Source organism: Pangasianodon hypophthalmus, chromosome 24, assembly GCF_027358585.1.
Source record: "Pangasianodon hypophthalmus isolate fPanHyp1 chromosome 24, fPanHyp1.pri, whole genome shotgun sequence".
Taxonomy (NCBI): domain Eukaryota; kingdom Metazoa; phylum Chordata; class Actinopteri; order Siluriformes; family Pangasiidae; genus Pangasianodon; species Pangasianodon hypophthalmus.
The window spans coordinates 2,082,300-2,098,993 of NC_069733.1; the positions used below are offsets into that span (position 1 = coordinate 2,082,300).

Consider the following 16,694-nt stretch of genomic DNA (forward strand, 5'->3'; position numbering starts at 1 on the left):
AGCCACAAATGCAAAGCTCCAAGCAGAAGTAGAGCATCAGGACAGGTTAAGAGACACACTCTGATCATACTGTGATTTAACAGGATGTACAAGTGGGGACTCTGGCAGGACTGGCTATGACAGCATAACTAACATAGGTACCAAAGACATGAGTGCACCCTGGGACATATCACCAAACACCATAAATGGCTTGGGGGCACCAAAAACATTCCTGTTTACCAAAACTCTGAATGCTCATGGAACACACCCCACAACACCCCCCAGAACTGCACCTTTACCTAAAAAAATTTGATGAAACGAATAGGTTTTCAACCTAGACTTAAAGATTGACACTGGGTCTGAGTCACTGTGTCAAACACTAATTGAAAAGGCTGTTCCTTTTCTGGGTGGATTTGTAGGGAAAATCTCTGCCCCTGCCACAGTCTTCATTATTCTATGTACTGATAAAGAACCTGCAATTTTTGGTTGGTTCCTGTAGAAGCTTAACAAGGTGTTATGATTGGTTCTTTCCATTCAGTGTACAACATTAGCTTTGATTTCAGATGTTATCACCCTACAAAAATCCAGGGACTAGATACGAAAGTACATAGTGTACACTGTAAGAAGCGCAAGTTGGCATTAGTACAGCAGCAATGATCAGCCAAACAAAAACAAATGACAAAGGTTTCAGCATTATGTGTTGCCGTGTAACGAGAACGGACTTACAGTCCTGGCCTGACTGTGGGATTAAGATTTAGGCTCTAAACTAAGGCAACAGTAAGAGGACAAAAAGCTTCACTAGACTACACCAAAGTGCTGGTTGTCTGAGCAGATCAGATTTGATGGAGTGTGCCTTATTAATCTAATTTTCCATCATTGTAAGTTTTGAGGTGAATTAATTTCTCTTTGTTGATTTTATGACCTCGAATGACTGTCATTTAGTAGATGAAAAGATGCTAAATCTTTTGATCGCTTCAGAAGCTGATTTTAATGAAGGGATGGAAAAATTACAGCTTTACTGATGCACAAAAACCTCATAATGGACTTTTACACAAGCAAACATTGTTGACTAAAATAAACAGACGTTATGTGCAGTTTAATTTAAAAAAAAAAAAAAAAAGATCAATTTTAATCAGTTTTCAAAGCATCGCATATAAGAATCTTGTCACCCTTAATTGAAACTGAATTGAATGGTGAAGTGTCCTCTATCCTGTGCGCACAAAGGTTTTTCATTTGACTGAGATGAATTTTCTCCAAAAGCGTTATTGCGTTTATTCATTCGGTCACACTTTTATCCCAAGCAAGATGGGTAGAAACCAATCCAAAAAAAAGGGAACACCAGATCAGTAGCAGGGCCATGGCAGATGTTCGGTATTATTCTATGCAGATTACAATATAGCACATAGTCTCTCTCTCTCTTTTTCTCTCTCTCTCTCTCACACACACACACAGTATGTAGTTATGTAGTACACTTGTATGGAGTTTGGGACAAAAACTTTGACCAAGGTGTCTTGTTATTTCCAGATAGGCTGGTTTGAGTACACTATATGGTCATCTTTATGTATGGACACCTGACCATCACACCCATATGTGGTTCTTCCCCTCATTGGTGCCACAAAGTTGGAAGCACACAACTATATAGAAAGTCTCTGTATGCTGTAGCATTACAGAACTAAGATCTGCAAACCTGTTCCAGCATGACAATGCCCCTGTGCACAAAGCGAGCTCCATGAAGACATGGTGTGTGAAGGTTGGAGTGGAAGAACTCGAGTGTCCTGCACAGAGCCCTGACCTCAACCCCACTGAACACCTTTGGGATGAACTGGAACACCGACTGAACCCCAGACCTCCTCACCAACATCAGTGCCTGATCACTAATGCTCTTGTATCTGAATGAACACAAATCCCCACAGGCACGCTCCAAATTCTAGTGGAAAGACTTCGCAGAAGAGTGGAGCTTCAACAAGCACATATGGCTGTGATGGTCGGGGTGCACATACTTTTGGCCATATAGTGTATTTCAGAAGCTGTTGATCTCCTGGGATTTTCATCCACAACAATCTCTAGAGTATACACAGAATGGAAACGTTTTGATGACTTGATGAGAGAGCCCAGAGAAGAATGGCCAGACTTGCTGGAGCTGACAGGAAGGTTACAGTAACTCAAATAACCACTCTTTACACCTGTGCTGAGCAGAAAAGCATCTCGCAAAACACACAACACATCGAACCATGAGGACGGCCCACAAACGACCACATCAGGTTCCACTCCTGTGAGCCGAGAACAGGAAGCAGGAAGCTCACAGAAGCTGGACAGGGGATTGATTCTGAATTAAATTAGTTGTAGTGCGTCATTTTTAAAGCCTTGTTCTGTCCGTGACGCAAATTACAGTTTAAACGAAAACACTGACAAACCCTAAAACTATCTAATCTTTAAATTGCATTTTAAATCCTGAAAGAAACCATATGATTTAGAAAATTGTTATTTGATGGCATAATCCAAGGTGTCTAATGACACTATGTTTACTTAAGAACTGGAAAATCAGAGATTTGACATGAAATATACAGAAAATACCTAAAATATTCATTAGAAGTCTGGAATTAAATTTAAATTTATGTTAAAAAAAAAAACAAAAAAAAACTAACAATTAAATTGCTTTTATATAAACATATAAAACAACCTAAAAAACTATGGTGCATTTATTTAGGTTTAAATATGATTTTTAAAATTACACTTTTTTACTATTATTTTTTTTTAAATAAACGATTTTTGTTTACACTTTTATTTTCCATATTAAAAGTAGCGTTATTGTTCCGCTGGCGTGCGCTGGGCTTTTTGTTATTCACCGTATTATGCGGAACGATTGCACTATGGGTAATGTAGTCCTTCAGTCCGCCATCTTTGTTTTAACTGAACGCAGATGGCGGCTCTGAGAACTACAATTACCAAGAGGCGGGGCGGAAAACTGAAACAAGACGGACGTAGGCGTTAGCTTTAAAGCAACACCACCAAGGTTGTTTAGGTACGTACCAAAAGAAAAACAGCGCGTAAGGTAGGTCCAGAATAGTACTGTTTTTTATCAGTGTTAAAGCTAATTTAAGAACTGACGCCATTTATTCGTAAAGAAGTGCGAAAGTGAAGAAACAGCGAAGCTAGTCGGCTAATCGCACAGTGTAGCAGGCTAGCGCTAGTTAGCTGTCAGGTAAGAGCACTCATTACCGGCTTATAACTATTACATTATTAACGTCGAATTATTTCAGCATTGTTATTCCTAAAAACTCTAATATCGGCGTCGCTGTTGAGCAAGTTCGGTAATTAATCATTTATAGCTAATTTTAGCTATTCGAAAAAAAAATGCGGAAAGTGTTTAATAGCTCATCGAACGCTAAAATAATGTCACAAAAGTTGAATAAGATATCAACCAAAACAAAAAGTGAAGTCTAGCAATTTAAAACAAGAACTTGCTGTGAATTTAAACCTCAAACAGCTTTAGTAAAGTTACTTAGAAGTCGCTATTCTCTGTTTGGATTATGAGTTGTTTTCCTACCCGTATTACGTCCTGCGCTGTGATTGGCTAATAGCTCGTCCTCGCGGGAAGTGAATACAACTATCCAATCATAATAGAGAACGTGGGATCTCAGCAGCCAATCGTGAAGCAGGGGGTGGGATTTGTTGGAATGTGGATGGGGAAAAAAAGAACTAGCCAGCTAGTTAAGGTTTAAGCTGTCATTTTACCTGTATTTCCCCAGTGTGAAAGGTTTACCTGATGCCTGAGGTGCAGTTTTATTGTTATTATTTGTCTTATATCCAGAATGTGTACTTAATAAACTTTCTTAATGTACTTGTATTTATTTATTTACACCCCCCCCCCCCCCCCCCCCCCCAACACACACACACACACACACACACACACACACACACACACCCCCACCCACATGCACACACCTCACAGGTTTTTACTCTTGACCGGACCTGGTGGTGAGCAGAAAGCAGCGCCCCGTCTCCGTCCTCCTCTCATGTCCATCCTCTGCAAGTCCCGGTCCATCAGCCTCCCCTCTCCCTCTCCGTCCCCCTTCACACCCCCGCACCCTCCGTCTCTGTCCCCCTGATGCGTAGGACCGAGAGTCAGCCTCATGACTGCGTGGATCATTCTGCCCGTCAGCCTGGCCGCCTTCTCCATCACCGGGATATGGATAGTGTGAGTGTGGAAACATCCAACCTGCTGTTCACTCCAGCTGTGTGCTGCATCAGGATGGATCCTAATTTAACCCTGTGTGTGTGTGTGTGTGTGTGTGTGTGTGTGTGTAGGTATGCCATGGCCGTGATGAACCACCACGTTTGTCCCGTGGAGAACTGGTGAGCACACTTGTGTGTTTAATGGCTCCATTTTAGCTCCATGTTACTCCACTGCAGCGTGATTTATGATTTACGGTGTTGTTCGCTAAAGGTCCTACAACGAGACGTGTTCAGAGGAAAAGGCGGAACCGGGCTTCCCCAAAACCTGCTGCACCATCCAGGACATCCCACTCATCAGGTACACACACACACACCTGCAAAGAGCTGAGCTTATCTCCCCTAAATAATTAAAGAGAAAGCTCCGGCCAGAATTCTAATATCACTGACGCTGAATGGAAACAGAAGATGGATAGATGGATAGACAAGTGGATGAGTAGATCAATGGAGAGATGAGTGGACAAGTAGATGGATGAAATTACAAACGTGGATGGAATGATGAGTAGATAAATGGATAAGTGGGTAGATGAGTGAATGAATGGGTGGATGGATAGATGAGTAACAAGTGGATGGATGAGAGGATGGATAGGTGCTTAAGTGAACGGATGAGTTGAGTGAATTGATGGGTGCGAATTGGTGAAGATGAGTGATTGAGTGGATAACAGGTAGGTGGACAAGTAGATGAATGAGTGGGTGGATGAATTGGATGAGAGGACAAATGGATGAACGGAAAGACTGATGGATGAGTGGACAAATAGACAGACGGATGTTTGTACAGGTGTACGGATGGATAGATGAGATGGATAAATGGACAAGTTTACAGATGGATGGATGGACGGACAAGTGGCTGGATGAGTGGAAGGACAGACAGTGAGTGGATGGATGGATAGACGAGTGTGCAGATGGAGAGCTGGATGAGTGGATGGACGGATAGACGAGTGTGCAGATGGAGAGCTGGATGAGTGGATGGACAGATGGAGGATGGATGGACAGATGGAGGATGGATGGACAGATGGAGGATGGATGTTGATGGTGTTCTTTACTGTGTTTTGTGTTGCAGTAAATGCGGCTCGTTTCCTCCAGAGAGCTGTCTGTTCAGCCTCATCGGCAATGTGGGAGCGTTTATGGGTGAGAGTGATGCCTCATCAAACACACACTCTCTCTCTCTCTCTCTCTCTCTCTCTCTCTCTCTCTCTCTCTCTCTCTCTCTCTCACACACACACACACACACACACACACACACACACACACACACACACACACACACACACACACACACACACACACACACATGCAATGTAAACAGAAATATGAAGTGGATGGGTTTGGAAGAAGGTAAAGTGCTGAGAGATGCACTCCTAATGGAAAAGGGAAGGGATGCGTCTGGACATTATAACATTAGAGGGGAGTTTATTACACCTGATATACACACACACACACACACACACACACATACACACACACACACAGAACGCTGAGAGAAAGCTTTGTTTGTTTGGGTTTTGAATATAAAATAGCTGGCTCCATCTGGACTTCAGCGGAGGAACATTCCTGACTGTGTTCCCTCTGAAACGCAGGAAGTTTTATCACGTCTGCTGCTGATTCGCTCAAACACCACGTCCTGGAGGAACCTGACAAACACCTCACACACCTCTCCAGTCATTTCTCATGGTCTTTTACACTCCTCCTTTATTTCTTTTTTTATTTTAAACCCCTTTCAACTCTCAGCACTGTCTGGACCGACATTCAGCCAAAGATAAAAATAAATAGAGTCTTGAATCTAACATTAACGTAATACACACCAAAATTTTTAATAGTAATGATAATTAGAAAGTGATTAAAAACACAGTTTGCTCTGGTGTTCAGACGTATTCTAACAGTTTGAGCAGAAGTGAAAATGTTGGCCATGTGGAAAGGTTTTTGCGAGTTCTATGAGAGATATTTAATATCAATCAGCGATTTGTCTTTATTAATGTAATTTTCTTTAAACTGTTTACTGCATTTTTACCTCCAGCGGGACGGTGTATTATTCCTCTTCAGGGTTGGCTGGCGTGTGTGTGTGTGTGTGTGTGTGTCAGTACTAGGTGACGTCTCTGTTCTGAATTACAGGTGACTCGTGGTCCAGTGTTGCAGGAGTGTTTAGAGGGTAAAGTAAAACTGCTCGGTTACGCCTCACTAATGCCCTTTGACCTTTCCTGATGTGTGTATAGTGGTGATGGTGTGTCTGCTGCGCTACGCTCAGATCATCGAGCACAGTCATCACTGTTGGACCAACACGAGCGGCCTGGTGTCCGGCTTCACCAACGCCGTGGGACTCGTCATGGTGGGAAACTTCCAGGTCTGTACTGAACATATCATCATATTAATGTTCGTAACCGGAATGTGTTCCGCATTTCCCCTCTGACGAATCTGACTGTTCCTGCAGGTGGACCACGCTAAGACTCTGCACTACGTGGGCGCGGGCGTGGCCTTTCCCGCCGGCATGCTGTTTGTGTGTTTGCAGTGTGTGTTGACGTACCGCGTCGCCGTCACGCCTCTCGATTACCTGATGGCGCACGTGAGGGTGGCTCTCTCCAGCGGCTCTCTGATCGCCCTCGTCCTCAGTATCCTTCCAACACCAAACCTCCACCTTACTGTGTGACCTTTCTGTGAAGGACGTTAAAGTTAGTAAAGTTAGTAAAGTTACACTCGCGTCTTACGCAGCAGCTTTAACACCTTCACACACTGAAGCTTCAGGAACTGGAAATTAAAAAACAAAACAAAACAGTAAATGCTGAAGTTAGCAGAATGTTCAGCTCTTACTGCTATAACAGGTTATAAATAAAACATCATATAATATGACACAGTATAATATATCGTAAATAAAATATATCATTTAAATCATTATTATTATAATTATCATTGCCTTATATATAATTATAAAGCAATAATATAACATAATAAAGAAATATAATAAAATATAATTTACATATAATAAAGAAATATAATTTAGAAATTGTCGTTACATAAATATTTAAATTTTTATAAATGAATAAAATAAAAAGGCAAGCAATAATAATTTTAATAAATGAAATAAATGACAAAAATTCAGACATAACTGCAAAATTGAATAATAAATATTAAAACATAAAAATTACAACAATAATAAAATATGAAAATGTTGAAATTATTATATTAAAACGTAAAAAGGTAAGATATATGTATATATATAAAATTAAAAAATTAAAAAATAATTTATCATTGCTTTCCCTAACCGCTTGTGTCAGGCGGCGCCTTCTTCATCCACGAGAGCTTCGTCCTGCAGCACGCCGCCGCCATCTGCGAGTGGGTCTTCACCGTCCTCATCCTCATCTTCTACGGCACGTTCACCTACGAGTTCGGCTCCGTCACCAGAGACACCCTGATGGCCGGCCTGCAGAGGAACCTCCCCCTCGGGGGCGGAGCTTCCAGGGAGCTGAAGACTCCAGGCAGGAGCAGCACCACGTCTACACAGCTGAACTGCATGCCGGAGAACATAGCTATGCTTTAACTAAACCACACACACACACACACACACACACACACACACACACACACACACACACACACTGCTGCCTTTAACTAAGTTCTCTAAGTCCCAGAATTCCCCTGCACTGCACAGTTTATTGGTATCTTTGCTTTTTTTTTCCCTTCAATAAAAACACCACAAATATTGACACTCGTGATACTAACAAACAACGCTGGAAGCCCCGCCCCCTTCCTCGATCTTAGTTAATCGCACATCTTGAATATTTCTTCCTTGACAGATTAGCGGACACAGCGTTCTCGCTTTCTGTCACGGTTAGCTAGTGGGAACCGGCGAGAACAAATTAGAGAGAAACTCAACGTATGTCGTTAACATTAGACGTGTATAAAGTTAACATCAGCTAACAACTTTTTTTTTTTTCGTTTAAAGAGATGAACACTGCATTTCAGCCACTGAAAATTTTGAGCGGAACACTACAAGTGAAATCTTTGACCACTTTTTGGCTGGAAATTTTCGGTGGCTGGATTTTCGGTGCGTTCCTAATAAACAACATATTTAAATATATATAGCTACTTATTTAAATATATACTTAATTAAAAGAAGGGCTAAAAATTTTGACCCGCTGTTGGTCTCCAGCGTCGGTCAGCGCATGTGGAACCATTGCACGGTTTCTGCGAAGTACATTAGACAAGCGATCTGTAAAAGAACGATATCAAAAAAAAATTACTGTACCATTTTTTTTTAAACTGCATTTGTTTTGTTTTTTTAAACTCTGCAATTTTTGTAACTAAAAGTTAGTCAGTGATGTCGCACCTCTTTATTCTACACTTGTAGCTCTTTTACTACTAGAGTTTATTAATTAGAAAGTTGAACTACTGACTCTCCCACTGAAGGAGGTGTGGCTTTAATCAGGCCACGCCCCTAACGTTTATGGATGCAGTTGAATGTTCTGTAACTCGTAAACAGTGCAGTGCAGGCGAAAATCCCTCCACACGTCCACTGTTCACGTGCGTCCTGCCGTTTTACACTCCTGATTTGCCTTCACGCTCCACAGAGAGGAACGATACACGAGTCCAAGAGGAAACATGACTCATGGTGCTTAGTTTAGCTGCTGTAGGGTTAGCGTGGTGGTGTTGTGCACACACACACACACACACACACACACACACACACACACACACACACACTGGGGTTTCGTAAGGATTGTCTCTCAGTGCTTGGGTTGAAGTGTGTTTTCGTTCTTTAGTGGCCTGGAGCTGCTTGCTGCTGTACGTCCACCCGGCTGTTCGGGAAACGTTTGCACGTCACGCATGAACGATGTTAGGACGTTTTTTTTTGTTTGGTGCGCGGTCGCTGAACCGATGCCGCCCGTGCACGCGCTTAGAAATTTACAAACACAATCTTGAATTGATAATCAAGTAGTTGCACATCCCGATAAAATCACTGATCGTTAGGAATCACTGCCTTATCGAGATAATATTCATGCCTGGTTTTTAATATATATATATATCTCATATGTTCTGTTATCTTTATGCCTGTGTGTTTGTTTGTTTGTTTTTTTTGTTAACATATCAGTTCTTTTTGGCATCTCTGTATTATCAATCACACGTATCATCTTTCACATCCGTCCATCATATCAATTACCCATGAGGCCACTTTCTGCATTTTTCTGCTCATTTACACACAGTTTCATGCCAACGAGAAGCTCTATGATGAATTTCAAACTTTGGCCAATGCTTTTTATATTTTGGCCAAAAATCAAACTTTTTTAATTTTTTTTGTTACATTAAAAAAATTTTTTTTAACATTTCGTGCCATTGCCGTGTTCGTCGTGCGTTCAGTCTACCAAAGCTGTTGCCATAACAACATCGAACAAGATTACGGCTAGCAGACGTCGACTGCACAGCCGTCCGTTTGGAACGACTCGGCGCGTGACTGAACTGTAAATCCGTGTCTTGGCGTCCAGGCTGGATCCTGGGAATCCGTGTTTGAACACCGGGAAGCTGTTTGTGGCCTTAATCTTCTGTTAGTGCCGCTTCCAAAGCCAAAGTGGGCTCGCTCCGTCGCGTTACGCCTCCTCGCTGTGCCTCGCCGTTTCGATTCCGCACAAACGTTTGCTGGATGAACGTTTGTTTGTATTTGTCCACGCCGTCTCAAGAGTCTCTGAAGGATTCCGCCGTCGGACCTCGTGTCCGCTGACGAGATTCAGAGGAACTTGTTTCTGTTCTCGGCGTAGCGAGGATCATTTCTGAGAAGCATCAGCTAGAGCTGGGCGATGACGATAATCAACACTTTGATCGATAACATTTCGTTTCTTCCCAAAACTGTTCGTCTCCGTTTGTCCAATCAGATGCAAGGCAGAGTTCTGACACTGGAGACTCCTTCCATACATGTTAGTCTCCTTACAGAAAACGTCACTATGTCAGCGGTTACACTCGTTTGTTTACTCCGTTTACGTGAAGCGTCTGATCGTACACGTCCCTGTGATCGAGCTGTTACTATAGAAACGATAACATAAACCTGAACTACTGTCAGAGCTGCTGTTATAGAAAACTAATCAACTCCTTCTGACCAATCAGTTTTTCATATGTTGTTGAACAAATACAGTAGAGACTCGATCCAGACTCGATCCATATGAACGTCTCCATGCTAAACGAATTTTATGATACACATAGTGGAGATTTCCGAACTGGAAGCTGCTTGTTGCTCAATCGTGTGCACGTTAAACGAACCAAAACAAGTTTTATTTCCTTGAGAACGCCAAAAATAGCACAAGCGACGAAATCAGGTGTGTGCGCTACGATTTTGTGACCTCGATTTTGTATCGACGAGAACAGCTTCGCAGAACGGAAAGGTGGTTTTCAGTCGTTTGTATGGAAGGACGTGTCCGGCGCGCGTCCGCAGCATTTACAACCGAACCGAATGTTGCCATACGGTAAAGCGATCTGTATTTGCTCTTCCGTTTGAGTTCACACTAAACAAAACCTCGCTGCTCTCACTGCTGTCCATCCAGACGCTGTACGACTTCCATCACTGTATGAAGTGCATCACTGCTGACTGCACTGATCTGTGTGACCGTTCCAGGGTTGTTGGTTTGCGTTTAAATGTTTCACTTTTTTTTTTTTTTTTTTTTTTTTTGAAAGCGTCCAAACTTTCATCAGGCTGGAAAACACCTTTTCAGCAACGGAGCAATACAGTTGTGACTGGTCGCTTCCAGCTTTTATCAGCGTTCACTTAACCAAAGTCTGACGCTTTTTTTAATGTTTTTTTTTTTCTTTTTTTCTTTCTTTCTTTTTTTAACAAAACAACCTGCCGTTTGTGTTCATACATCCTGCCATACGTCTGACAATCGGGAGTTCTTCACAGCTGAGAGCCTGCCAACTTTTCTTTTCTTTTCTTTTTTTTTTTAAAGAAAAGGCCCAGACAGTCATCATGGGTAAAACTGAAGTCACTTTTATTATTTGTCTTTTATTATGTTTCTTTCTTTTTTTTTCCAGCCTGTTACACTTTTTCTGATGTCTTTAAATGTGTATTTTTTTATCAGCACAATCTCTTCAGAAAAAAAAAAAAAAAAAGTATAGGATAAAAGGATCAAATTCCAAATCTGAAATATAAACCGGTGCAGAGAGTATTTTTTATTTTATAAATCACTTTGTGTATAAAAAAAAAACGATTTCTGTATCGTTTTGATGATTTCTCTCTGTTCAGATATTTCTATTGGATTACAATCTGAATGATGAATAAATAATAATAATATGTACACGTGTCCTTTTTTTCTGCAGTTTATGGGAAATCCTGATCTTTAGATCTTTTGTATAAAAGTTATTTTTATTAGTTATTATTTTATTATTAGTATTTATTGCAGACTCAGCAAGAACGATGCACACACTGATCTGTAAAAAAATTACATTTTTAGTGTATAATTTCCATCCTTAGTATATAGTTTTATTTTTGAATATTTTATATGAATTGCCTAATAGTTAATATAAATTATTGCAAATATTTCATTGGAATTAATTTTATACACTGTAACTTATCATTATTTTATAGTGATTGATATAAATCATAAACTAATTGCTGATTTTTTTTATATAATTTTGGGGAGGGGGGTGTAAATTTTTTTTTTCTTTAAATAAATGATATGCAACATTTATAGAATTCTGTTTTCCCAAAATCACTCGTTCATTCTTCAACAGCCAAGGGCTGAATTATTTACACACTCGTCATATTTTCCCCCAGTAATTCCAGTACAATATAACAATCTCAAATTTTATTTTTTTTTTTACTCTAAATCTTTGCTATTAAACCACAAAAATAAACAGGATCGTGATGTAACCGTGCCGACATTTCACAAAGCACAGTTTTCTGTATTTTAAAAAGAAGCTTTCAGTAAATTTACGCTAAAATCATACAGGACAGTAAGACAATCAGATGCACTCTGTAGATGTACACACTTAAACAAATCCTACTGTAACATAATTTATATTTCATATAATATATAATATATATATATAAACCTGGTCCAAACTTACTTGCATCAGAGAGACAGCAGCATGTCAAAGCCGCACGTCATGATTTAAGCCCTGCATATAAAGAGAGTGAGAGAGTGTGTGTGTGTGTGTGTGTGTGTGTGTGTGTGTGTGTGTGTGTGTGCGTGTCATGTGTACATGGCTCCATGAAGATCCTCCAGACGGTGGTCTCTTTGTCTTCTCCGGTCCTACACACACACACACACACACATTTCTTAATGTTACTAATGCAATCACTTTTTTAATAGAACTGAAAGTAATTCTGTTCATTATTGAGCTTAATGACACACACAAACACACACACACTGTGTGCTGCATCTATCTGTTCACTCAAGCATCTCTCCATCCTCTCATCCATCCATCTTACTTATCTTTCCATCCACATATCCGCCCACCCGTCCATCCATTTAGCCACTTATCTACTCATCCTTCCACTTATTCATCATTTCATCCATCTACTTGTCCACTCATCTATCCATCCATTGAGCTACTCATCCACTTGTCTTCCAATCTATCCATCTTCTGTTTCCATTCATTGTCAGTGATATTAGAACTCTGGCCCGAGCTTTCTCTTTAATTATTTAGGGAAGCTAAGCTCAGCTCTCTCTCTGTGTGTGTGTGTGTGTGTGTGTGTGTGATTATTAAACAAATTACATACTCTCAGCATCATTCACTGCTGTGTAATGAGAGTTTGTTCTGCCCTCACACACCCACGTGCACTCATACACGACAGTTAATGAGCTGAATCAGGTGTGTGAGAGCAGGACACACACTGAGACACGCAGGACAGGGGGTGGAGCCTGCACCACAGGGGGTGGAGCCTGTACCACAGGGGGTGGAGCTTGCACCACAGGGGGGTGGAGCCTGTGACATGAGGTGATTAAGATGATGTCTGAACTGATTATTACAGCAACTGTGTGCTTGTTTTGGTAGTTCTGGCAGTCACATGACTGTGTGTGTGTGTGTGTGTGTGTGTGTGTGTGTGTGTGTGTGTGTGTGTGAGAGTGTAAAATGATTAGAGACAGTGGGTTTGCTCACCTTGTCCTTTTTAAACTGCTCGTAGTCGGGGTTGTCTGTGGGCAGCTCGAGTCGACACAGAGGACACGAGTTGGTCTGAAATAAACAGCTCTTATGTTGATTTCACAAAACAAAAGATACACACTGTAACGGTCATGTGTGTGTGTGTGTGTGTGTGTGTGTGTGTGTGTGTGTGTCTTTCCCTGTCTGTCTCTGTGAATCCTTCTGTCCCTATCTGTATCTGTCCGTCTCTCTCTCTCTCTCTCTCTCTCTCTCTCTCTCTGTGTCTCTGTTTACTTCCATCTGTCTCTGTTCATCTCTCTGTGTCTCTCTGTGGTTCTCAATTCAATTCTTCCTGGGTTATTTTTTCTGTTTCTTTAATTTTTGAATAGTTAAACTGAATTGTTGAATTGAGTTGATGTTTTTTTTACTAGATAGTGCATGGGGTCGCTCTCTGGGTGTTTTCTCCTGTAAGTGGAAGTGTTGTGATGGTAGCTATCTGCCGGCGTGTCTGAAAGATGGAACCAGAACTTCGCTGTTCTCTTCTGGATTTCTGCTAGGAGGGGGAACCTGCCCGGTTCTGCCCTGCAGCCGCGACTAGGGGCGTTTCTGTGGATTCCCAAGATGTTTTTGCAGAATTCAAGGGGGAAAATTTCAACAGGGTTTTGGTCCCATTTGTTTGTAGTTTAGTTTAAATTTGGGGCCCCAGATTTCACCGCCATACAGAAGAATGGGTTTGATGATGCTATTGAAGATTTTCAGCCACAGTTTAATGGGTGGGTTGAATTTGAACAGAGGTTTTCTTATACTGTAAAAAGCCCCGCGTGCCTTATCCCTCAGATCTTCTACTGCAGTACAGAACTCTCTCTCTGTCTCCTCTGTTCATCTCTCTGTGTCTCTCTCTCTGTCTCCATTTACTTCCATCTCTGTCTCTGTTCATCTCTCTCTCTCTCTCTCTCTTTCTTTCTTTCTGCCTCTGCCTCTCTCTCTCTCTCTCTCTCCGTCCCTCACCTTTCCCAGCCAGGGCAGGATGCAGCTGGAGTGGAACAGATGTTTGCAGGGCATCTCCCGCACCGTCTCCTGCTCCTCGAACTCCAGTAGACACACAGGACACTTCAGGCCTTTATCTACTCAAACAGAGTCAATCACACACACACACACACACATCTGAGACGCACGCACAACCCTCGGGCTCTGTCTCAAACCACCAAACACAGTGAAAAGCTAATGACAGTCCTCAGCCAAGACGCTTCAGCGCAGGAGGGAAAAGTCCTGCACGGTTCAGAAGGTTGTGGTGAAGATTGTGGTGAAGGTTGTGGTGAAGGTTGTGGTGAAGGTTGTGGTGAAGGTTGTGGTGTTCTGATGGTGCTCCACGTTACCTGCTTGCTGTGGGGATATGACGAGCTGAGGAAGACTCTGCACTACGCGTTTGGCTGCAGGAGGAGGAAGACGCTGATCCCACTCGGAAACATCCAGAGATCCAAAGTCCACGTCCAAACCCTGCATCAGAGACCTGAAGGAAGAAAAAAACAAAAAAAAACAGATGAAGTGGGTATCACAGTTACCACAATCTAAAGTACACACACTGCACACAGACACATAAATACAGGAACTTCTCAGAACAACAACTAAAACCTTAGTATCTGTCTCTCTATAAGAATAATACACTATATGGCCAAAAGTATGTGCACCCCCTGCCCATCACACCCATATGAGCTTGCTGAACATGCCGTTCCAAAACCATGTGCATTAACATGGACTCGGCTGCTAGATGTTGGAGCGTGGCTGTGGGGATTTGTGTTCATTCAGCTACAAGAGCATTAGTGAGGTCAGGCGCTGATGTTGGGTAAGGAGTCTCCAGTTCCAGTTCATCCCAAAGGTGTTCAGTGGGGTTGAGGTCAGGGCTCTGTACAGGACACTCGAGTTCTTAGCTCGGTGATGCTACAGCGCACAGAGACTTTCTATACAACTGTGTGATTCCAACTTTATTTGAGGAAATCGTACACAGAGGTGTGAGGGTGAGGGCTCCACATACTTTTACCATACAGTGTGTTAGGTGTGACCTAACAGGCCACATGTGAGAGTGCACAGGTGTGTGTGTGTGTGTATGTGTGTGTAAGAATGTGTGGGAGTGTTTATGTGTGTATGTGTGAGAGAGTGTATGTTTGTGAGAGTGTGTGAGAGTGTGTGAGCGTGTGTGTGTGTGTGTGTGTGTGTGAAAGTGTGTATGTGTGTGTGTGAGAGTGTGTGAGGGTGTGTGTGTGAAAGTGTGTATGTGTGTATGTGTGTGTGTGTGTGAGGGTGTGAGAGTGTGTAATGACCTGGCCAGCTCCAGCATGGCGTTCTGTCTGTACTGCTCCTCTGGGTCTGTGGGCTCACAGTCATGTTCATCAAAGTACGAGCTCATGATGAACACACACACATACACACACACACACACACTTACAGCTCAGTCCTGCGGAGACACACACACACACACACACACTTACAGCTCAGTCCTGCGGAGACACACACACACACTTACAGCTCAGTCCTGTGGAGACACACACACACACACACACACACACACACAGTTACAAATGAGGAGTGTAAGAGCAGCCTCATTCCTCTGTATAATATTCACTAGAACCAGCTACATCACACACTTCCTCCATTTATTAACACTTTCTGCTAGTTACAGCAGATTTCTGAAATTAAACACAGTTTATATTAGCAGCTATATTAGCACTTCTGCTAGTTATTATAGGAGATATATTAGCACTTCTGCTAGTTATTATAGGAGATATATTAGCATTTCTGCTAGTTATTATAGGAGATATATTAGCACTTCTGCTAGTTATTATAGGAGATATATTAGCACTTCTGCTAGTTATTATAGGAGATATATTAGCACTTCTGCTAGTTATTATAGGAGATATATTAGCACTTCTGCTAGTTATTATAGGAGATATATTAGCACTTCTGCTAGTTATTTTATATTTCTGACTAAAACATCAAAACTCTACACATTTCTACACTTAATGTTCAGCTAGCACCATATTAGCAAACAAGCTAGTTAGTTAACTAGATTAGCTGCTCGGCTGACAGTTACATTGTCATAAAATGAGCTTTAAAAGACTAAAACAAGAGAAAATATATCATATTAATGATTATTTATCGTTCTTAAGAAGTCTCTGACCGTCACCGGAGGATGTGTGGCTCAGTGCTGGCGATTAAAACCGGAGCTAACTCTGCTGCATCATCCTCATCACACGGCCCGCGTCCAAACGCCTCCTTCCTCACTACACAGGGTCACTACACACTGCAGCAGGTGACGGAGTCAACGCCCTACCGAGTGCACACTTCAAACTCACACGGAGCCGTTTGGAGCGGGGGCAGCGGATTTCGTCACTTCCGGTGTAGAGTTTCGGTTTGTAACGGAAGTGCGGCGG

The 16,694-nt window shown here is 41.9% G+C and overlaps 2 protein-coding genes across 8 annotated transcripts; one reads left to right on the top strand and one right to left on the bottom strand.

Annotated features, from left to right (window-relative positions):
• The first annotated feature begins 2,802 nt into the window (after positions 1 to 2,802).
• Positions 2,803 to 10,840, top strand: tmem150aa (transmembrane protein 150Aa). Of its 4 annotated transcripts, none has more exons than XM_034299294.2 (8): positions 2,803 to 3,754; positions 3,932 to 4,177; positions 4,288 to 4,335; positions 4,427 to 4,513; positions 5,273 to 5,340; positions 6,423 to 6,550; positions 6,638 to 6,815; positions 7,479 to 10,840. In XM_034299294.2, the coding sequence occupies exons 2-8, from the start codon at positions 4,113 to 4,115 to the stop codon at positions 7,739 to 7,741; spliced, it is 837 nt and encodes a 278-aa protein (XP_034155185.1). In that variant the 5' UTR covers positions 2,803 to 3,754; positions 3,932 to 4,112; the 3' UTR covers positions 7,742 to 10,840. The 4 variants fall into 4 exon arrangements, with proteins under 4 accessions (XP_034155185.1, XP_034155184.1, XP_034155182.1 ...); XM_034299293.2 differs by having other exon boundaries at positions 2,803 to 3,181; XM_034299291.2 differs by having other exon boundaries at positions 2,803 to 3,031.
• Positions 10,841 to 10,959: 119 nt separating this feature from the next.
• Positions 10,960 to 16,569, bottom strand: rnf181 (ring finger protein 181). Of its 4 annotated transcripts, none has more exons than XM_053229078.1 (8): positions 16,442 to 16,547; positions 15,753 to 15,796; positions 15,585 to 15,718; positions 14,643 to 14,776; positions 14,275 to 14,390; positions 13,285 to 13,359; positions 12,356 to 12,434; positions 10,960 to 12,315 (listed from the first exon to the last, which is right to left on the bottom strand). In XM_053229078.1, the coding sequence occupies exons 3-7, from the start codon at positions 15,668 to 15,670 to the stop codon at positions 12,375 to 12,377; spliced, it is 471 nt and encodes a 156-aa protein (XP_053085053.1). In that variant the 5' UTR covers positions 15,671 to 15,718; positions 15,753 to 15,796; positions 16,442 to 16,547; the 3' UTR covers positions 10,960 to 12,315; positions 12,356 to 12,374. The 4 variants fall into 4 exon arrangements, with proteins under 4 accessions (XP_053085053.1, XP_053085054.1, XP_053085052.1 ...); XM_053229079.1 differs by having other exon boundaries at positions 15,585 to 15,687; positions 15,733 to 15,796; positions 16,442 to 16,537; XM_053229077.1 differs by lacking the exon at positions 15,753 to 15,796 and having other exon boundaries at positions 16,442 to 16,569.
• Between the last annotated feature and the right edge of the window lie 125 nt (positions 16,570 to 16,694).

What these genes read in the sequence shown, in the direction of transcription:
- tmem150aa (XM_034299294.2), top strand. Translation starts at nt 4,113, where the DNA reads ATGACTGCGTGGATCATTCTGCCCGTCAGCCTGGCCGCCTTCTCCATC. An exon ending in GTTTGTCCCGTGGAGAACTG is followed by an intron (nt 4,336 to 4,426) that starts GTGAGCACACTT and finishes TGTTCGCTAAAG; the next exon opens with GTCCTACAACGAGACGTGTT. An exon ending in TCATGGTGGGAAACTTCCAG is followed by an intron (nt 6,551 to 6,637) that starts GTCTGTACTGAA and finishes CTGTTCCTGCAG; the next exon opens with GTGGACCACGCTAAGACTCT.
- rnf181 (XM_053229077.1), bottom strand. Translation starts at nt 15,670, where the DNA reads ATGAGCTCGTACTTTGATGAACATGACTGTGAGCCCACAGACCCAGAG. An exon ending in TCCTGCCCTGGCTGGGAAAG is followed by an intron (nt 13,360 to 14,274) that starts GTGAGGGACGGA and finishes TGTTTATTTCAG; the next exon opens with ACCAACTCGTGTCCTCTGTG. An exon ending in AGCAGTTTAAAAAGGACAAG is followed by an intron (nt 12,435 to 13,284) that starts GTGAGCAAACCC and finishes GTGTGTGTGTAG; the next exon opens with GACCGGAGAAGACAAAGAGA.